Source organism: Anomaloglossus baeobatrachus, chromosome 7 (assembly GCF_048569485.1).
Source record: "Anomaloglossus baeobatrachus isolate aAnoBae1 chromosome 7, aAnoBae1.hap1, whole genome shotgun sequence".
Lineage (NCBI taxonomy): Eukaryota > Metazoa > Chordata > Amphibia > Anura > Aromobatidae > Anomaloglossus > Anomaloglossus baeobatrachus.
Window position 1 is genome coordinate 115644473 of NC_134359.1, and position 23777 is coordinate 115668249.

The 23777-nt window shown below is 42.5% G+C and overlaps 1 protein-coding gene across 1 annotated transcript in view; it reads right to left on the minus strand.

The window, feature by feature from the left end:
• Positions 1–21305: 21305 nt before the first annotated feature.
• Positions 21306–23777, minus strand: part of ALS2 (alsin Rho guanine nucleotide exchange factor ALS2) — a 195351-nt gene continuing 192879 nt past the window's right edge. Inside the window, exon 34 of the mRNA XM_075317602.1 lies at positions 21306–22657. Coding sequence (XP_075173717.1) covers positions 22619–22657 — 39 coding nt within the window. The 3' untranslated portion in view covers positions 21306–22618. The remainder of the gene's footprint in view (positions 22658–23777) is intronic.

Here is a 23777-nt window from a genome sequence, read left to right on the forward strand (position 1 = left end):
GATCGCTGGTAAGTTGCTTAGTGTGACTGGACCTTTAGACTATCCGTGTTGCCAGCCACCCACTGAGTTGTATAAAGAGATTAAACCTGGCTCAACCTATCGTAATTGTGGGTGCTCTGGAGAAAAAAACAGTCCATACAATATATATACTCCGGCACACTCTGAGAAAATGCAAAAGAGAGTCCAATATGATGCTCAAAAATTATCTTTATTGTAAACGTAAGATTGTCCGACGTTTCAACCCGATTAGGGTTTTCTTCAGGGACTAATGTACAATAACAGAAAAAAGAAAAAATCACAGGTCACAATAATACACAAATGTTACCCAATCACAATATGTATTGCCCATGAAGGGGGAAACAAGGGGGGAAAAACAGGGGGGATATTCATCATGGAAACAGTCTGTTTATTATGAGCATTCCATAGAGAAAGTACATGAAAATCACCCATGGAAAAAGATACATGCAACTGAGACAATCCTCCCAGATGGAGGTCAATGCAATACGTTTATAAAAAAATCAGAGAACTGAAGGTCAAGACATACCTATGAAAGCTAGAACTAGATTTCTTAAACGAGCACCAAAAACTCGGTGGGTGGACCGACTAATGGTATCCGTAAAGGTACTATGGGGATGAAACATGAAATGTTAGTGTTACAAATGATAATGAAAAAAAAGGGAGTAATAAGAAATAATATACAAGGTTATATCTAGGGTATACCTAAATAGGACCAGTGGTAAGGTCAAGACTCCAAATCAAATGGACATTGAAGTGAAGGAAAAACCTTCACCGCTCTGGGGAATAAGATAAAGGAGACAACATATCCATTTACTATAAGTGTTTTGAGTCAAGACCAGAAAATATATAAGTTCGAAGGAAGGGCGTACCTTACAGATGTGCTAGGTGTATCAATCCCTCAGGGGTCATGACGCAAAGTAGTTCTAGAGAGTGAATTGTGAAAAGAGTATGGGAGAGCATTTGAATATAAATGGTACAAAATATGTGAAAGCTTTCTCATAATGTATTTCTCATCGGGGGGAGTATACCTCATGGGTGAAGTCAGTGTAAAAAAAGCGAGAAGGTCCAGGACCACATCCAGATATGTCTGACTTATGTGAGTGGATGGTTAATGCTATGATCTACAAGATTTTAAAAGAAAGGGGTTAATACTGAGATATCGCAGAGATTTGGATTTAATCAAGACAAGATTCATACTACCTACTGACTAAGGAATGGGCTTCAACGTGGTTTTTCAGGAATTTGAAAAAAACGAGGTGACACACAACCAACCTCCTATGCCAAGCAGACCCGGACAGGTTATGTTGTGTCCGTCCAAGATCCAAAGATATGTCTATGTTTAATAAACTGAAGAAAACATATATGAATATGCAAAACTGTGGTATATATTATGGTATTTTTCTTTTCCAATATGAGAGACTCCATCCTACCTTATATAGTAATGGTGCTTAAATGCAGGTAAGGCTGCCCTTGTGGTGTGGCAAGGCTGTAATCTACATATATGTCCGTTGTAGATGGGACGGAGGCTGTGATATGTAGAGAAAGAATAAAACATGTGTGGTCGTGCAAGTCATTAGACTAGGGGGCATACGAGGTGATGGACATGACATACCTGACCTAATGTCATCTGCGTATAAGGTAAAATTGGGAGCGGGCCAAAGGCTCTGTGGAGAGTAGAGGAGAGGGTTAACAGTAAACGAAAAATAGTAAAGAGCAAACGGAGGAAAGAAAAGAGGACCAAGTCAGTTAGGGTGAAATATAGAGCTCACCTAACATACCTTAATGGAGGGTGCAGATATATATCAGCCACGTGTAGGGCGCCAGACGCCATGTGTGCTGGGTGCTGGGTATTTATGCATGGCCAGGAAGACGGAGCTTCCAATGTGGGGTGGGCCATACACGTCACATGCCTCGCTGACGTGCGTCGACGCATGGACGTCATGAACCGCGCATGCGCGGTCCGACGCCGCAGTTGCAGCGTCAGTCCCGCGCATGCGCGGGAGACAAAGCCCACACGCCAGCGTGTGAAAGAAGTGGGTGTTGGTGTGTCAAATGTCACGTGCACGCGCGGAGACATACTCTGCAGCGGCATCTCCACGCGTGCGCGGAAGACAGACACACTTAGGATAACGTAATGTCCTACGCGCGTGCGCGTAGGGTGCCGTGGCCGGAGCGCGCATATCGGGGCAAGGCGCCATGGGGGACGCCGTGCACCGAGAGCGCGCATGGGACAGGAGACCCCGCGCACGCGCAGTGAGAAGGAACCATACAAACCGAGTGTAAGTGCTGATTATATTCCCCAAGTGACGCATGTGAAGAAGGTGTATTCAGAAGTTTTGGGTGACCTAAGGAGAAAGAAAAAAGAATTAGAAAAGCAAGATATTCACCCTAATCATGCTCCTGTGAATAAGGATTAAAGGAAAATACTGCCATTCATTTTATTATGTTACATGTTATTAGGAAACACTTCTAACTGATCACATCATACTCTCGATTCAATCCATGTGGTTCTAAAGTTCTCAAAGTGTGGATCCAGTATGCCTCACGTTGTTTTAGGACCCTTATCCTATTGCCACCCCTCCTTATAGGGGGTATGTGTTCTAAAATCTGGTATTTAAGTTGTGCTATTGTGTGTTTGAATGTGACAAAATGATGTGGAATAGGCAATAGGGTCTGTTGGCAACGGATGGTGGATTTATGTTTATTAATGCGGTCTCGGACATGTTGGGTTGTCTCTCCAACATATCCGAGACCGCATGGGCACTTTATGAGATATACTACAAATGAAGAATCACATGTTAAGTAATCCCGAATGTGAAACACCTTACCGGTGTGTGGATGAGTGAATGTGTCCCCCCGGGTTAGATTATTGCATTGCAAACAATGTAAGCAGGGGAAGTTGCCAACTTTAGGAGTCCCTAAAAAAGTTTGTCGTGATGTGCTGGTAGTAGATCCTATATCAGCCCGTACTAGATTGTCTCTAAGATTTTTAGGACGCTTGTGACAGAACAACGGGAGTTGAGAGAACTCGGAAACTGCGGGATAGGCAGTTTGAAGTAATGGCCAGTGATGTGCAACAATACCTTTGATTAATGGTGAAAAAGGATGGTATGTATTCACGCATGCTACTCGAGGCTGTTTAGACCTGGTAGTATCTAATCGCGATGTGCGGTTATTAGCTATGTGAGCGGGATAGCCTCTGGATATGAATTTTGAACCCATTTCTTGTAACCTCAATTCACGTTTTTCGGGATCTGAGACGATTCTTTCCACTCGCTTGTGTTGCGATATGGGAAGTGCTTTCTTGGTATGAGCTGGATGACAGCTAGTGAAATGCAGTAAACTATTTCGGTCCGTGGCCTTTACAAAGAGGTCCGTCTCAATGTGGCCCGCAGGAGAAAGATATATCTGAGTATCAAGGAAGCTGATGGTATGGGGATCCTGATGTATGGTGAAATTGAGACCTGGTCTATAGGTGTCAAGCTGGTGGAAGAACTCATCCAGGGTAGAGGAATCACCGTGCCAAATCATGAAAATGTCATCAATGAATCTTTTCCATATCACTGAATGTTCCTTCCATAGTGAGTTCTCATATACATAGAGGGCCTCAAAGTGTGCCATGTAAATATTAGCATACGGTGGTGCCATATTGGACCCCATCGCTGTGCCCCTGCATTGTAAATAGAATGTATCTTCAAACATGAAAAAATTGTTTCCCAATATTATATGAATGAGGTCCATACAAAAGGAGTGCTGCGCAGTGGTGAAAGTGTTTTGTGATTCAAGGAACCAGTCCACTGCCTGTATCCCATCAGCGTGTGCTATACTAGTGTACAAACTGTTGACATCTAGTGTAACCAGTAGACAATTAGATGGGATGTCTGTGAGTGAACGTAAGTGACCCAGAAAATCGGAGGTGTCTCTAAGATAGGAAGGTATGGTAGGGATCAACGGTGTTAAAATCCTATCTACGGTGATAGCCAGAGGGGACAACACCGAATCAGTGGACGCTACAATAGGGCGGCCAGGTGGTGACTGAAAATTCTTATGAATTTTGGGCAGAGTGTAAAACACTGGTATGACAGGATCTGTTTTAATGAGGAATTCAGCCAATTTATTATCTATACTCCTCTGTGATAGATGGTAATCAACTAAATCTTTGATCTTAGCTTGTATGGCTTTAGTGGGATCCATAGGGATGGGTAGATATGTATGCCTGTCTTGCAGTTGTCCTTGAATTTCCGAAATGTAATAGGTTTTGTCAAGAACCACTATCGCTCCACCCTTATCCGCTGGTTTGATGATAATATGGGTGTTGTCCCTGAGTGTACGGATGGCCCTATGCTCCTCCGGTGTGATATTTCTCCTCACTTTATAATCACCCCTCTCAATGGACTTCAGTGTCATCTCAATGTCCTTAGAGACTAGTGCAATATAGGTCTCTACAGGGTGGTAATTCTTAGGTGGATTAAACCTACTGCGATGTCTTAAATTGAGGTTGTGTAATGCAAAGATACCAGGGGTGTCGTCCGAACTGGGTATAACCGTGGAAATGTCAGGGTTAGAAAAGTGGACTTTCAGACGTAGGGTACGGTAGAAACGTCTAAGCTCCTGGTCTAATAGGAACGAGTCAAACGGAGGAGTAGGGCAAAATGTAAGGCCTTTCTGCAGCACCTGTGTTTCTGTAAAGGAAAGGTTATACGAAGAAATATTAAACACCAAATTTCTCATACCTGAGAACGTGTCTGTACTCGGTGTGGTGTGTACGCCTTTCCTCTTCCCCCGCCTGGTCGCCCTCTTACGGATTGTCTTTGTTCTAAAAAATGGGGCGGTCGGGAGAAGAAAGAATCACTGTCCGAACCTGAGGAGGCAGAATAACGTGAAGGACCGGAGGATCCCGCTGGGCGTCTCGAGAAGTTGTCAAATGACCGCCACCTATAGACTCGGTCCCTGGAATAGTCCTCCTGATCACGGACAAACTTCTGGCGCTTCCTTTCTTGTAGTGTCCTCTTAAATTCCAAAATTGTCTCTTGGGTCTTTTTATGGATTTTGTCCCATTCAGTGCTAGGCAAACAGTTAGTGAGTTGGTCCTCAATGGAGCGAATCTTTGGTCCAAGTTCCTCTATCTCCTTCTGTAGGAACTCTATGGTCAAAACAATAATGTCCATTGAACATTTATTTAATATACTCTCAAATTTAGAGCAATAGTCGGTATTTTCAGAAAAAAGGGTAGGTCGTAATGATACCCTCAGACCCCTGGGTATACGCTGTACTTTATGATACTGTGCCAATGTGGCACAATGTAATTCAAATGCAGTCCGTTTTCTAAGTTTCTTTTCGTAATCGCGGGTGCGAATCTCCTCTGTGGGTGTAGACAAAAAAGAATCTGGAATCATAACTTTCGACAGTATGTCAGTAACTTCAGTAGCTCCATAGGAAAAAGTGGAAAACGACATGAAGAAATGCTTTGAAGGCAAAGGGATGTCAAGTTAGGGTGGATGGGAGCTCAGGTCAAAAAAAGTATATATAAAGAGATTAAACCTGGCTCAACCTATCGTAATTGTGGGTGCTCTGGAGAAAAAAACAGTCCATACAATATATATACTCTGGCACACTCTGAGAAAATGCAAAAGAGAGTCCAATATGATGCTCAAAAATTATCTTTATTGTAAACGTAAGATTGTCCGACGTTTCAACCCGATTAGGGTTTTCTTCAGGGACTAATGTACAATAACAGAAAAAAGAAAAAATCACAGGTCACAATAATACACAAATGTTACCCAATCACAATATGTATTGCCCATGAAGGGGGAAACAAGGGGGGAAAAACAGGGGGGATATTCATCATGGAAACAGTCTGTTAATTATGAGCATTCCATAGAGAAAGTACATGAAAATCACCCATGGAAAAAGATACATGCAACTGAGACAATCCTCCCAGATGGAGGTCAATGCAATACGTTTATAAAAAAATCAGAGAACTGAAGGTCAAGACATACCTATGAAAGCTAGAACTAGATTTCTTAAACGAGCACCAAACACTCGGTGGGTGGACCGACTAATGGTATCCGTAAAGGTACTATGAGGATGAAACATGAAATGTTAGTGTTACAAATGATAATGAAAAAAAAGGGAGTAATAAGAAATAATATACAAGGTTATATCTAGGGTATACCTAAATAGGACCAGTGGTAAGGTCAAGACTCCAAATCAAATGGACATTGAAGTGAAGGAAAAACCTTCACCGCTCTGGGGAATAAGATAAAGGAGACAACATATCCATTTACTATAAGTGTTTTGAGTCAAGACCAGAAAATATATAAGTTCGAAGGAAGGGCGTACCTTACAGATGTGCTAGGTGTATCAATCCCTCAGGGGTCATGAAGCAAAGTAGTTCTAGAGAGTGAATTGTGAAAAGAGTATGGGAGAGCATTTGAATATAAATGGTACAAAATATGTGAAAGCTTTCTCATAATGTATTTCTCATCGGGGGGAGTATACCTCATGGGTGAAGTCAGTGTAAAAAAAGCGAGAAGGTCCAGGACCACATCCAGATATGTCTGACTTATGTGAGTGGATGGTTAATGCTATGATCTACAAGATTTTAAAAGAAAGGGGTTAATACTGAGATATCGCAGAGATTCGGATTTAATCAAGACAAGATTCATACTACCTACTGACTAAGGAATGGGCTTCAACGTGGTTTTTCAGGAATTTGAAAAAAACGAGGTGACACACAACCAACCTCCTATGCCAAGCAGACCCGGACAGGTTATGTTGTGTCCGTCCAAGATCCAAAGATATGTCTATGTTTAATAAACTGAAGAAAACATATATGAATATGCAAAACTGTGGTATATATTATGGTATTTTTCTTTTCCAATATGAGAGACTCCATCCTACCTTATATAGTAATGGTGCTTAAATGCAGGTAAGGCTGCCCTTGTGGTGTGGCAAGGCTGTAATCTACATATATGTCCGTTGTAGATGGGACGGAGGCTGTGATATGTAGAGAAAGAATAAAACATGTGTGGTCGTGCAAGTCATTAGACTAGGGGGCATACGAGGTGATGGACATGACATACCTGACCTAATGTCATCTGCGTATAAGGTAAAATTGGGAGCGGGCCAAAGGCTCTGTGGAGAGTAGAGGAGAGGGTTAACAGTAAACGAAAAATAGTAAAGAGCAAACGGAGGAAAGAAAAGAGGACCAAGTCAGTTAGGGTGAAATATAGAGCTCACCTAACATACCTTAATGGAGGGTGCAGATATATATCAGCCACGTGTAGGGCGCCAGACGCCATGTGTGCTGGGTGCTGGGTATTTATGCATGGCCAGGAAGACGGAGCTTCCAATGTGGGGTGGGCCATACACGTCACATGCCTCGCTGACGTGCGTCGACGCGTGGACGTCATGAACCGCGCATGCGCGGTCCGACGCCGACGCTGGCGTGTGGGCTTTGTCTCCCGCGCATGCGCGGGACTGACGCTGCAACTGCGGCGTCGGACCGCGCATGCGCGGTTCATGACGTCCACGCGTCGACGCACGTCAGCGAGGCATGTGACGTGTATGGCCCACCCCACATTGGAAGCTCCGTCTTCCTGGCCATGCATAAATACCCAGCACCCAGCACACATGGCGTCTGGCGCCCTACACGTGGCTGATATATATCTGCACCCTCCATTAAGGTATGTTAGGTGAGCTCTATATTTCACCCTAACTGACTTGGTCCTCTTTTCTTTCCTCCGTTTGCTCTTTACTATTTTTCGTTTACTGTTAACCCTCTCCTCTACTCTCCACAGAGCCTTTGGCCCGCTCCCAATTTTACCTTATACGCAGATGACATTAGGTCAGGTATGTCATGTCCATCACCTCGTATGCCCCCTAGTCTAATGACTTGCACGACCACACATGTTTTATTCTTTCTCTACATATCACAGCCTCCGTCCCATCTACAACGGACATATATGTAGATTACAGCCTTGCCACACCACAAGGGCAGCCTTACCTGCATTTAAGCACCATTACTATATAAGGTAGGATGGAGTCTCTCATATTGGAAAAGAAAAATACCATAATATATACCACAGTTTTGCATATTCATATATGTTTTCTTCAGTTTATTAAACATAGACATATCTTTGGATCTTGGACGGACACAACATAACCTGTCCGGGTCTGCTTGGCATAGGAGGTTGGTTGTGTGTCACCTCGTTTTTTTCAAATTCCTGAAAAACCACGTTGAAGCCCATTCCTTAGTCAGTAGGTAGTATGAATCTTGTCTTGATTAAATCCGAATCTCTGCGATATCTCAGTATTAACCCCTTTCTTTTAAAATCTTGTAGATCATAGCATTAACCATCCACTCACATAAGTCAGACATATCTGGATGTGGTCCTGGACCTTCTCGCTTTTTTTACACTGACTTCACCCATGAGGTATACTCCCCCCGATGAGAAATACATTATGAGAAAGCTTTCACATATTTTGTACCATTTATATTCAAATGCTCTCCCATACTCTTTTCACAATTCACTCTCTAGAACTACTTTGCTTCATGACCCCTGAGGGATTGATACACCTAGCACATCTGTAAGGTACGCCCTTCCTTCGAACTTATATATTTTCTGGTCTTGACTCAAAACACTTATAGTAAATGGATATGTTGTCTCCTTTATCTTATTCCCCAGAGCGGTGAAGGTTTTTCCTTCACTTCAATGTCCATTTGATTTGGAGTCTTGACCTTACCACTGGTCCTATTTAGGTATACCCTAGATATAACCTTGTATATTATTTCTTATTACTCCCTTTTTTTCATTATCATTTGTAACACTAACATTTCATGTTTCATCCTCATAGTACCTTTACGGATACCATTAGTCGGTCCACCCACCGAGTTTTTGGTGCTCGTTTAAGAAATCTAGTTCTAGCTTTCATAGGTATGTCTTGACCTTCAGTTCTCTGATTTTTTTATAAACGTATTGCATTGACCTCCATCTGGGAGGATTGTCTCAGTTGCATGTATCTTTTTCCATGGGTGATTTTCATGTACTTTCTCTATGGAATGCTCATAATTAACAGACTGTTTCCATGATGAATATCCCCCCTGTTTTTCCCCCCTTGTTTCCCCCTTCATGGGCAATACATATTGTGATTGGGTAACATTTGTGTATTATTGTGACCTGTGATTTTTTCTTTTTTCTGTTATTGTACATTAGTCCCTGAAGAAAACCCTAATCGGGTTGAAACGTCGGACAATCTTACGTTTACAATAAAGATAATTTTTGAGCATCATATTGGACTCTCTTTTGCATTTTCTCAGAGTGTGCCGGAGTATATATATTGTATGGACTGTTTTTTTCTCCAGAGCACCCACAATTACGATAGGTTGAGCCAGGTTTAATCTCTTTATATATACTTTTTTTGACCTGAGCTCCCATCCACCCTAACTTGACATCCCTTTGCCTTCAAAGCATTTCTTCATGTCGTTTTCCACTTTTTCCTATGGAGCTACTGAAGTTACTGACATACTGTCGAAAGTTATGATTCCAGATTCTTTTTTGTCTACACCCACAGAGGAGATTCGCACCCGCGATTACGAAAAGGAACTTAGAAAACGGACTGCATTTGAATTACATTGTGCCACATTGGCACAGTATCATAAAGTACAGCGTATACCCAGGGGTCTGAGGGTATCATTACGACCTACCCTTTTTTCTGAAAATACCGACTATTGCTCTAAATTTGAGAGTATATTAAATAAATGTTCAATGGACATTATTGTTTTGACCATAGAGTTCCTACAGAAGGAGATAGAGGAACTTGGACCAAAGATTCGCTCCATTGAGGACCAACTCACTAACTGTTTGCCTAGCACTGAATGGGACAAAATCCATAAAAAGACCCAAGAGACAATTTTGGAATTTAAGAGGACACTACAAGAAAGGAAGCGCCAGAAGTTTGTCCGTGATCAGGAGGACTATTCCAGGGACCGAGTCTATAGGTGGCGGTCATTTGACAACTTCTCGAGACGCCCAGCGGGATCCTCCGGTCCTTCACGTTATTCTGCCTCCTCAGGTTCGGACAGTGATTCTTTCTTCTCCCGACCGCCCCATTTTTTAGAACAAAGACAATCCGTAAGAGGGCGACCAGGCGGGGGAAGAGGAAAGGCGTACACACCACACCGAGTACAGACACGTTCTCAGGTATGAGAAATTTGGTGTTTAATATTTCTTCGTATAACCTTTCCTTTACAGAAACACAGGTGCTGCAGAAAGGCCTTACATTTTGCCCTACTCCTCCGTTTGACTCGTTCCTATTAGACCAGGAGCTTAGACGTTTCTACCGTACCCTACGTCTGAAAGTCCACTTTTCTAACCCTGACATTTCCACGGTTATACCCAGTTCGGACGACACCCCTGGTATCTTTGCATTACACAACCTCAATTTAAGACATCCCAGTAGGTTTAATCCACCTAAGAATTACCACCCTGTAGAGACCTATATTGCACTAGTCTCTAAGGACATTGAGATGACACTGAAGTCCATTGAGAGGGGTGATTATAAAGTGAGGAGAAATATCACACCGGAGGAGCATAGGGCCATCCGTACACTCAGGGACAACACCCATATTATCATCAAACCAGCGGATAAGGGTGGAGCGATAGTGGTTCTTGACAAAACCTATTACATTTCGGAAATTCAAGGACAACTGCAAGACAGGCATACATATCTACCCATCCCTATGGATCCCACTAAAGCCATACAAGCTAAGATCAAAGATTTAGTTGATTACCATCTATCACAGAGGAGTATAGATAATAAATTGGCTGAATTCCTCATTAAAACAGATCCTGTCATACCAATGTTTTACACTCTGCCCAAAATTCATAAGAATTTTCAGTCACCACCTGGCCGCCCTATTGTAGCGTCCACTGATTCGGTGTTGTCCCCTCTGGCTATCACCGTAGATAGGATTTTAACACCGTTGATCCCTACCATACCTTCCTATCTTAGAGACACCTCCGATTTTCTGGGTCACTTACGTTCACTCACAGACATCCCATCTAATTGTCTACTGGTTACACTAGATGTCAACAGTTTGTACACTAGTATAGCACACGCTGATGGGATACAGGCAGTGGACTGGTTCCTTGAATCACAAAACACTTTCACCACTGCGCAGCACTCCTTTTGTATGGACCTCATTCATATAATATTGGGAAACAATTTTTTCATGTTTGAAGATACATTCTATTTACAATGCAGGGGCACAGCGATGGGGTCCAATATGGCACCACCGTATGCTAATATTTACATGGCACACTTTGAGGCCCTCTATGTATATGAGAACTCACTATGGAAGGAACATTCAGTGATATGGAAAAGATTCATTGATGACATTTTCATGATTTGGCACGGTGATTCCTCTACCCTGGATGAGTTCTTCCACCAGCTTGACACCTATAGACCAGGTCTCAATTTCACCATACATCAGGATCCCCATACCATCAGCTTCCTTGATACTCAGATATATCTTTCTCCTGCGGGCCACATTGAGACGGACCTCTTTGTAAAGGCCACGGACCGAAATAGTTTACTGCATTTCACTAGCTGTCATCCAGCTCATACCAAGAAAGCACTTCCCATATCGCAACACAAGCGAGTGGAAAGAATCGTCTCAGATCCCGAAAAACGTGAATTGAGGTTACAAGAAATGGGTTCAAAATTCATATCCAGAGGCTATCCCGCTCACATAGCTAATAACCGCACATCGCGATTAGATACTACCAGGTCTAAACAGCCTCGAGTAGCATGCGTGAATACATACCATCCTTTTTCACCATTAATCAAAAGGTATTGTTGCACATCACTGGCCATTACTTCAAACTGCCTATCCCGCAGTTTTCGAGTTCTCTCAACTCCCGTTGTTCTGTCACAAGCGTCCTAAAAATCTTAGAGACAATCTAGTACGGGCTGATATAGGATCTACTACCAGCACATCACGACAAACTTTTTTAGGGACTCCTAAAGTTGGCAACTTCCCCTGCTTACATTGTTTGCAATGCAATAATCTAACCCGGGGGGACACATTCACTCATCCACACACCGGTAAGGTGTTTCACATTCGGGATTACTTAACATGTGATTCTTCATTTGTAGTATATCTCATAAAGTGCCCATGCGGTCTCGGATATGTTGGAGAGACAACCCAACATGTCCGAGACCGCATTAATAAACATAAATCCACCATCCGTTGCCAACAGACCCTATTGCCTATTCCACATCATTTTGTCACATTCAAACACACAATAGCACAACTTAAATACCAGATTTTAGAACACATACCCCCTATAAGGAGGGGTGGCAATAGGATAAGGGTCCTAAAACAACGTGAGGCATACTGGATCCACACTTTGAGAACTTTAGAACCACATGGATTGAATCGAGAGTATGATGTGATCAGTTAGAAGTGTTTCCTAATAACATGTAACATAATAAAATGAATGGCAGTATTTTCCTTTAATCCTTATTCACAGGAGCATGATTAGGGTGAATATCTTGCTTTTCTAATTCTTTTTTCTTTCTCCTTAGGTCACCCAAAACTTCTGAATACACCTTCTTCACATGCGTCACTTGGGGAATATAATCAGCACTTACACTCGGTTTGTATGGTTCCTTCTCACTGCGCGTGCGCGGGGTCTCCTGTCCCATGCGCGCTCTCGGTGCACGGCGTCCCCCATGGCGCCTTGCCCCGATATGCGCGCTCCGGCCACAGCACCCTACGCGCACGCGCGTAGGACATTACGTTATCCTAAGTGTGTCTGTCTTCCGCGCACGCGTGGAGATGCCGCTGCAGAGTATGTCTCCGCGCGTGCACGTGACATTTGACACACCAACACCCACTTCTTTCACACGCTGGCGTGTGGGCTTTGTCTCCCGCGCATGCGCGGGACTGACGCTGCAACTGCGGCGTCGGACCGCGCATGCGCGGTTCATGACGTCCACGCGTCGACGCACGTCAGCGAGGCATGTGACGTGTATGGCCCACCCCACATTGGAAGCTCCGTCTTCCTGGCCATGCATAAATACCCAGCACCCAGCACACATGGCGTCTGGCGCCCTACACGTGGCTGATATATATCTGCACCCTCCATTAAGGTATGTTAGGTGAGCTCTATATTTCACCCTAACTGACTTGGTCCTCTTTTCTTTCCTCCGTTTGCTCTTTACTATTTTTCGTTTACTGTTAACCCTCTCCTCTACTCTCCACAGAGCCTTTGGCCCGCTCCCAATTTTACCTTATACGCAGATGACATTAGGTCAGGTATGTCATGTCCATCACCTCGTATGCCCCCTAGTCTAATGACTTGCACGACCACACATGTTTTATTCTTTCTCTACATATCACAGCCTCCGTCCCATCTACAACGGACATATATGTAGATTACAGCCTTGCCACACCACAAGGGCAGCCTTACCTGCATTTAAGCACCATTACTATATAAGGTAGGATGGAGTCTCTCATATTGGAAAAGAAAAATACCATAATATATACCACAGTTTTGCATATTCATATATGTTTTCTTCAGTTTATTAAACATAGACATATCTTTGGATCTTGGACGGACACAACATAACCTGTCCGGGTCTGCTTGGCATAGGAGGTTGGTTGTGTGTCACCTCGTTTTTTTTCAAATTCCTGAAAAACCACGTTGAAGCCCATTCCTTAGTCAGTAGGTAGTATGAATCTTGTCTTGATTAAATCCGAATCTCTGCGATATCTCAGTATTAACCCCTTTCTTTTAAAATCTTGTAGATCATAGCATTAACCATCCACTCACATAAGTCAGACATATCTGGATGTGGTCCTGGACCTTCTCGCTTTTTTTACACTGACTTCACCCATGAGGTATACTCCCCCCGATGAGAAATACATTATGAGAAAGCTTTCACATATTTTGTACCATTTATATTCAAATGCTCTCCCATACTCTTTTCACAATTCACTCTCTAGAACTACTTTGCTTCATGACCCCTGAGGGATTGATACACCTAGCACATCTGTAAGGTACGCCCTTCCTTCGAACTTATATATTTTCTGGTCTTGACTCAAAACACTTATAGTAAATGGATATGTTGTCTCCTTTATCTTATTCCCCAGAGCGGTGAAGGTTTTTCCTTCACTTCAATGTCCATTTGATTTGGAGTCTTGACCTTACCACTGGTCCTATTTAGGTATACCCTAGATATAACCTTGTATATTATTTCTTATTACTCCCTTTTTTTTCATTATCATTTGTAACACTAACATTTCATGTTTCATCCTCATAGTACCTTTACGGATACCATTAGTCGGTCCACCCACCGAGTTTTTGGTGCTCGTTTAAGAAATCTAGTTCTAGCTTTCATAGGTATGTCTTGACCTTCAGTTCTCTGATTTTTTTATAAACGTATTGCATTGACCTCCATCTGGGAGGATTGTCTCAGTTGCATGTATCTTTTTCCATGGGTGATTTTCATGTACTTTCTCTATGGAATGCTCATAATTAACAGACTGTTTCCATGATGAATATCCCCCCTGTTTTTCCCCCCTTGTTTCCCCCTTCATGGGCAATACATATTGTGATTGGGTAACATTTGTGTATTATTGTGACCTGTGATTTTTTCTTTTTTCTGTTATTGTACATTAGTCCCTGAAGAAAACCCTAATCGGGTTGAAACGTCGGACAATCTTACGTTTACAATAAAGATAATTTTTGAGCATCATATTGGACTCTCTTTTGCATTTTCTCAGAGTGTGCCGGAGTATATATATTGTACCCACTGAGTTGTGGCAGAGCTCTAATCAATTATACTTCGTTATTCTGAGGGTCAATGGGCAGTGGCATAACTAGAGTTCCATGGGCCCAAATACAACATTTGGACTTGGGCCCCCACCTGCATATTCGTTAGATATATGTGCCCTTGTATTGTTCTAGAGCCGTGTTTCTCAACTCCAGTCCTCAAGACCCACCAACAGATCATGTTTTCAGGTTTTCCTCAATCAGGTTTTCAGGATTTCCTTAATGTTGCACAGGTGATTGAATTATTCCCTGTCTAACATTGAGGAAAACATGATCTGTTGGTGGGTCTTGAGGACTGGAGTTGAGAAACACTGTTCTAGAGCCTAAGAAGCTATATGAGATTGCCCCCTATGAAATAATGTCCCCGTCTTGAAACCCTTGTAGTATTGACATCACCCACCTGAGCCTCTTCCAGGTATAATGTCCCCCATCCTCAGCCCCTTGCTGGCATATTATTGTCCTCCATCCTTGGCTCCTTTCATGTATAATGTCCTCAGTCCTAGGCCTTTTCCTGGTATGTTGTCCCCTATCCTGGGTCCCTTCTAGTAAGAGTCCTTGTTCTCCAGCTCTTCTCCAACAAACCTTAAAAACAATTCTTCTTGCTTTCCTCTGCTCCCATGACATGCAATGTCCTCTTCAAAAACCAGCAAATGACTTCAGTGTGAATGCAAAGGGCAGCATGTGACATCACTGCCATATGTAGCCTGTGACTAGGACGCTGACAGCCCACTGGCAAGTATACCAATGCTGGGAACCTTGTGTTTGTGCACGGCTACACACTTCAGCTTAATGTGTGTCCTCAGACGCACCTCCAGCTGAAATATCTGCTGGCATAGTCATCCCAGCCCGGTCGCGCACTCTACAACCGCAATTGTTACTCCCGTCAGTTGGCCTGCATGAATCTCAATCCCCACCAATCAACACGTAATGGAACTGTAGAAGTGTGAAATCACCTACAGAGACTTTCATGTAAGAGTTAACATGCTGTAAGTCTGCAGCCAACACAAAAGGTCCCTGACTGTGTGAAGTGCCTAGCATGCAATTTGATTGTTGGCACTTGACCGAAGGGGCTGGTTATTTAATGGTCAATTTCATTGGCTAAGCTGGCCCTTCTCTATGTATTAGAGAAAAGCCTGACTTAATAAATAGATGGCCTTTTTTTCGTGCTACAGTTAAGTGCAGATGCAGGAATTGTTGTCCCATGTTGAGCACAGGGACCTGTGACAGGTACAGCCATAGGAGCCTGGGACAAGAGAGAACAGATAAGGGCACTAAAGAAAATTGCCTTCCAGTGCCTAAGGTATGGTGGTAGGAACAGTAGATTCACTGATGCAACTCATATGTATTGCATAGTTACGCCCTAATCAACTTTGTATAACTTAGCCAGATAATGTTAGGTTGACCTAACATATGCTTTCATGCAACAGCATTATATGTATTTTCAATAAAGTTGCCTAGGCCTTAGAGGAAGCTTGACATTTTATTTTTTTTACTTTTCAAACAAAAATGAACACAAAATAATAGTGAAGATCTTTAGAAACGGATTCAGTCACTGTCAAATAGCAACGCCACTTGATTTGCAAACAAATAAAATAAAAAAATATGAGTTACTAGAAAGTTTAGTGTTTGCATTAGATCAAAAAGCAGAAAAGCAGTACTCAATGTCCTATTTAAGGACATGACTGCTCAAAATGAGATTAACTTATCATTAACCGTTCAACGCAGGAACACTCAAACTGAGAACACTGGATAAGACAGTGTTAATAAATTTCAATACAAAGACAGATTTTACATAAAAATAAAAAAAAAATAAGTCCTCAAAGTAAATTTTTAAAGATATACTTTCACGGAATTGTAATTTAAACTGAGCACCTCTTCCAATAGAAGCAGTTTTATTAATTCTGGAACAGTTTTTCTTTACGCCTCCATTTTAAAGTTAATACTAGTGAGCGAGTAGTTAACTATTCGTACTCGCTATGCTGTTAGCGAGTACTGTCCACTACTCACATATTCGTTACCAGTAGCAGGCACAATGTAAGTCAATGGGAAATACTCGCTAAGTAGCGAGCAACCCAAAAGCCATACTTTTCGTGGGAGCAGTGAATAGTAGGGCTTTCAAGTTACTTACTACTTAGCGAGTATTGTCCGCTACTCGCATATTCGTTACGAGTAGCGGGCACTAACAGCATAGAGAGTACGAACAGTCAACTACTCGCTCAACACTAGTTAATACCTGTTTGCTTCTTTACTAACACTTCCTTGATCCAACATTGAACTTTTATGTGGGCGTTTGCCTTTTCTCCTCTATAACCAGAAGATCCGTGATATAGGGTCAGTTGGTTAAAGGCAGATTTTGCATATTTTTTTACCGGAGTGGAAAGGAGCATAAACTTTAGAATGCAGGAACACAGGCACAAAAGAATGTTCCAGAATCCGTGGAGCATCAGCAATTAGAGGATACAATCAAATAAAAATATCTAGATCCACGGCAGGTCCTTTCTTGGATGAGGGATTGTCTAGAATTAACATTGACGACCTATCCTACGGAAAGGACATCAATGGGGGTGTGACTCTCGACACTCCCAGCTGGCCAAAACTACTTTGTTTCAGAACTGTATAGCACAGCTCTGTTAACTGTATAATGGCAGTGGCTAGGTACCGTATTTTTCGCTTTATAAGACGCACTTTTGTTCCCCCAAATTTTAGGGGAAAGTAGGGGGTGCGTCTTATAATCCGAATATACGGGAGGGGGGGGTGTATACATCTATACACACACACACATCTATACACACACACACACATCTATACACACACACACACACACACACACATCTATACACACACATCTATACACACACACACACATCTATACACACACACACACACACATCTATACACACACACACACACACACACACATCTATACACACACACACACACACACACATCTATACACACACACACACACACACATCTATACACACACACACACACACATCTATACACACACACACACACACATCTATACACACACACACACACACATCTATACACACACACACACATCTATACACACACACACATCTATACACACACACACACACACACACACACACACACACACAGTCCAGTGGAGGTGCGGGCAGCTCTGGAGCAGTGCTGGGGACTGCTTGGGGCTGGGAGCGGCAGCGTTTGATCTCCTGCTCCCGCTCATAGAATATGCACAGCTGCTGTCCATCAGAAGCGTGGTGCTGAAACTGCATCACGCTGATGGGCTGGGGGAGCTGTGCATATTATCTGCCTGTGCTTACCTTTGATTGCACAGGATCCCCCCTCCCCCTGTGTTAGATATGGCCTCCCAATAATAAACTCTTTACTCACCTCCTCCAGCGTCTGCCGTCTCCCTCCTGCTGCTGTGATTAGGCATGCAGAGATATCTCTCTCTGCTGTCCCGATCACATGACCTCCACTAGAACTAGGAAGTAGAAAGTGCAGGAGACAGGAGGAGTTCAACCCCGAGGAGGGACACACGAGACAGGACTGTGCTGCAGAAGGTAGAGTTTATTAGGCTAGGTTCGCACACTGCGTTTTTTTGACGCTGCGTTTTTGTGCGTTTTTGTGCGCCAAAAACGCACAAAAACGCACCTGCGTCAAAAAAACGCATCAAAAAACACATGCGTTTTTGCCGCGATTTGGTGCGTTTTTGGCTGCGTTTTGCTGCGTTTTTGATCTTTGCGTTTTGCTGCGTTTTTCCAATGCATTGCATGGGGGGAAAACGCAGAAAAACGCAGGAAAGAACTGACATGTCCATTTTTTTTTTTTAACTCAAAAACGCAGGTAAAAAAAACAGATGTGTGCGGACAGCAAAAATGAAAACTCAGACTTTGCTGGGGAAGCAAAGTCCTGCAGTTTTGAGGCCAAAAACGCACCCGAAACACGCAAAAACGCCGCGAAAAACGCACTGTGCGCACATAGCCTTATACTAAAAGCTGCAACATGGGGGCGATATGTAACAGAGGGTAATGTCTGCCTGCCCCAGTGGCCCTGTCTGCCTGCCCCAGTGGCCCTGTCTGCCTGCCCCAGTGGCCCTGTCTGCCTGCCACAGTGGCCCTGTCTGCCTGCCACAGTGGCCCTGTCTGCCTGCCACAGTGGCCCTGTCTGCCTGCCACAGTGGATGTGTGCCAGCCATAGGGGAAATGTGGCATCACTGGGGGACGTGTTCAATATAAGGTGGCCATATCCAGATTAAGGGGGCTAATTTTAGGATGAGGGGGCTATGAGGGACATATACCCTATATTATTTGTTAGACGGACACTGGCATTATAAGACGGACCCCATTTATTAAAAAATTCTCTATTCCTTCATCAAATTTGGGGGTGCGTCTTATAATCAGGTGCGTCTTATAAAGCGAAAAATACGGTACTTAATATCTGCCCCCTATTCAAATCAAAATGGGATGGAGGTGTAGTACCCGGCCACTGCTACTATTTAGTCAATGGCGCTATGCTGCGTAGCTCTGAAAAAGTTTAGTTCCCGCCAGTGGCAGCACCGGGAACACCGGATGGGCGGGGGACCTCTTCCCCAATCAGACATTGATGACTAGTGAAGAGCGAATTGCTAAATATTTGAGTTATTCGTACCGAATACCCAGTACCTATCCAGTATTCGTCACAAATAACGAACCTAATGCAAGTCAATCAGGAACCAGAGAATTTTTCTGGGAAATCTTTAAGAAAAATGCTTAGGTTTCCCATTGACTTGTATTAGGTTCGTTATTCATGATGAATACTGAAATAGTACTGGATGTTCAGTATGAATAACTCTAATATTTAGTATTTGCGCATCACTATTGATGACCAATCCTAGGGACAGACCATCAATGTAAAGTCCCAGACAATCCTTTTAAATATTATTTTAAAGAAGCTATTGGAAATACAAAATTAATGTTCAACTGGGAAAAATTAAACTTAAATTTGAATCTAAAAATCTGTAAGATCCTGTATGCAAATAAAAATGGTCTTTTTTGAGGATTTGAAGACAATCAAATCATCCATGAAAGATTTCTAGATCTACCAGCCTGTACTTGAAGGATTAAGAAATCTAAAATCAAGGGGGCAGATTTATCAAAGATTTTAGGCTGTATAAATTTTGCTCAACTAGTAGTTTAACTTTTGCCGTTTTTTGTCAGTTAGAAATGGGCGCAACTAGGTCAGGATGGGGGAGTGCGACATTTGCCAAATAAATAAAAAATGCCAACGCTTTGTACAATAGAAGTGCTACTTTGGTCTCTGACTGGAGTATCATTTCTGGCACAGCACACGCCATTTGGAAGAGTAGTTGAATTCACTAAGGGGAGTGCACATCTTAATAAATTTGACTCGTACATCTGTAACACTGCTGTAGCCCCAATGAGTTTGTGCAGATCCATTTCTACAACAGAAGATCTATACATTGCTATAAGAGCAATCTACCAATATTATGAAAATCTAAGGCTCTATTCACACTACATCTACATCAGACAAAAATCTGGAAATACAAAGAAATATGGCGCGCATGCAAGTGTCAGAAGAAAACAAAAACAAATACCATGTTGTGTAAGCTTTACGCAAAATGCCTTTCTATTGCATAGCGCAGGACCCTGGTGGCCTGTACCGAGTCAACCAGGCCCGATGCAAATATTTGGTATGTACCCAGCCAGATTAGGTAGCTAACCCCACACCTTAAATAAATTACAAGGAAAAAAAAAAAAAAGAACTTGGGAAAAAAAATGCACAATATAAAATGTACAACTAAAATACATAAGGGCTAGATACCCTCCTCCTCAAGTATTTTTATCCAAGTTTGCCCAACTGAATTTAATAAATTTACATAAATTACATGATTTACATCCAGTGCTTATATGTTCAAGAAATTAGCAGACTTCTCAGCACACACACAATTGCTCAAACAGTGCATAAACAAGTTTTTCCACAGGCAAGAAAAGCACCTGTCAATCTGTAGACATATCAAGTGTGGTGCATATATTTACAAAGAACATTTTGTACGTGGTTTTCCTATATGTACATGGCGTAAGATTTTGCACTGCCAAAAAGCAACATGTTAATTCTTTTTACAATACTGATACCCATTATCTATACAGAATTGGATATACAATAGGTCAATAAGGCAGAGTACACATGTAAGTTTGCGGCTCCGTCCACTGTTCAACCAGGCGTTATGGCAAGAACAGCATTTCATATAGAGCCATTTTTGCTATAAGAAACAAATGGTAGAGTCCCAAGAGCCTCATTGTAAGGCCAGTTTCACACATCCGGCATTTTGCCAGATCCGGCACACTCCAGTACAGTGTAATACAGTACAATGGCATCGCGGCAACCTCCGGTCACATGCTGTCATGTGACTGGGGCTTGCCATGATGCCATTGTACAATATTTACATTATACTGAAGTGTGCCAGATCCGGCAATATGCCGTATGTGTGAAACAGGCCTAAATTAAAGGGGGTCAGTTTGGCGCTGTTGGGGCTATCATACAACAGCACTGTAAACAAAAGCCATGCCGCACATGTGAACAGAGCCAGTGATGGACTGAAGATCTGCAGCTCTGCCAAAGTAAGGTTAGCCATAGATAGCTTGACTCGGATCCAAATAGATGGCCCAAATGTTGAAAGAATTAAGCTGACATCTTCACAGATACATAAACACTGACAACTGTAAGAGTGTGCTACGGGTGATAAAATTGGTGGCTCCCCTCTCAATGGTAAGCGTATTCAAATGCATGTGTACTGCTACCGAGGTCTCAGGAGGCAGTCCATAGTAAGTGCCCTCAGTATTAAGGAAGAAGGAGACGTGATATTAGTCATTGATTTGGGGAGACTGTGTAAGGCCAGCTCATAACAATTCCTAATATTTCTTACCGTAAGCTACTCAACCTCCCCTCTATATGGCCTAGGCCATGCACATACAGTGCACATACAATCCCAGCAAGTCCATACATCTTTATTAATCTTGGAAAAGTTCCATTTCAGTTTAGCCCCTACCCAAAAATGACGACATTTGGCTCTTTGGTGCTGGCAATTTCACATTTATGTTGAAACTGGGTAAATATGGTCAAAAAAGAAGATGCGTTGAATTGTAAACCACAATACACAGACCAAAACAGATTTAAAAAATTGCGAGCTAGTACAACTTCCTTGGTTGTTCGCCTAGCTTTCCATTATACGGATGTTATTTCATGTGTTTGTAGATGTTGGAGGAGTTAATTGTGCAGTTGGGTAAAGGTGTACAATACCATAAAGTATTTTTTCCTTTTGAAGAGTGCATCGGGAATACACACATCTGTTCAGTCCATTCTTGTGACACCAAGATACGATCCGCATAAGCCTTTGGCTCAGAAGAAGCAGCAACGACAGCAAGTTTATACCATCCAGGGTTCAGTCAGATTTCCACCACTTTCCGTACTCCCTTAGCACCACCAGTAATCACCATTGTAGAGATCTGTAGTCACGTATGTTAATACGCTCATTAAAATTATTAAATATGACTACAAAACTTTACCACCTCAGTTACAAAAATTAACTCTGAACTTGCAGCAGTTGTCCGGTGCTTGTCAGTGACCAGAGCAAGCTCAGCGCCTCTCTGGAATAACCTTCTTGGCAATTTTCCTTCCGATTCAGGATCTGGTAAGTTTGCAACACACAATTTTGGATTTCTAAGGCAGATTCATGTTTTCCAATTCATGGATTCTACCATCGTCTAGTGCAGCTTCTCATGCTGAATTTGATAATAGCATGCCTTAAAAAAAAAACAAAAAAAAACAAGAAACTGGTTACATTTACATTTCAGTGAACATCAATGAAAACATGAGGCTGTCAAGGAACTTTAAATGTCCAGATTTAACCTTTGCTTCTGTGTTAAGAAGTTGTAACTGTTTGGCTTCACACTTTAGGGTCCAAAGTGGAGCAACCCACACCCGATGAGATCTGTATATGTGTTAAAAGGGGTTCGCTCATCTTCATAAAAGGGTTTTCCACTACTAGAATCACCTCTTCTCACTTTACAGGTTTACCCCAATTTAAAAAGCTGATACCTCTGCTGGTGGCACCGTTCCAGGAGTTTGTGATGTCACGCGAGCCCAATCAGAAATTTCAGAAAGCTTCTCTCTTTCCGCCTTCAGACACGAGTAATCAACAGTAAAGGAGTGGCAGCTGATTAACTCATTTATCCAAAGATAGGGACAAAAGCCGGAGGTGATTGGGCTCACATGACATCACAAACTCACAGGAGCACAGATACCACAACATAGGCGGTGTGAGCTTTTTTTATTTTAAATTGGAGGAAATATGTGTAATGAGAAGGAGTTGTCCTAGTAGTGGACAACCCTTTTAAACTGGCAAGATTGCAAGTTGCTTAGGAAAATAACTAACTCTGCAATGTACCTATTAACAAGTTGTTTGCTATAGAATTCACAAGCTGGCAGCATACTGGAGGATATGGCCCACTGCACTCCTCAGATGCTGCAGAGACTAAGAGGCTTCTGATTGCAATATTGAAAGGCGCAGTTTGGGCCTCCTGTGCAGCAATGTTACTGGTGTAAACGGTCAATCAGGAGTGCATATATACTGGTAAGAGAAGCCATGAGGCAGGGAAGCGGTGCGCTCCTGAAGATAGACTGAGACAACCCCTCTGTAATACATCATACGGACAAGGGATTGAACAGAAAATGGTGAAGAGAGACCGAGCGGTAACACACGCCCAACTGTTTATGCATATGAGGCTTGAAATGAATCTATATAATAAAATACTGACACATGATCAACATTTGGGATCTTGCAGAAATACTATGATACAACTCTGTCTCTGAGTGTACTTTGAAAAAGCCCTATATCCGACATGTGCGATCCATGTACCAATC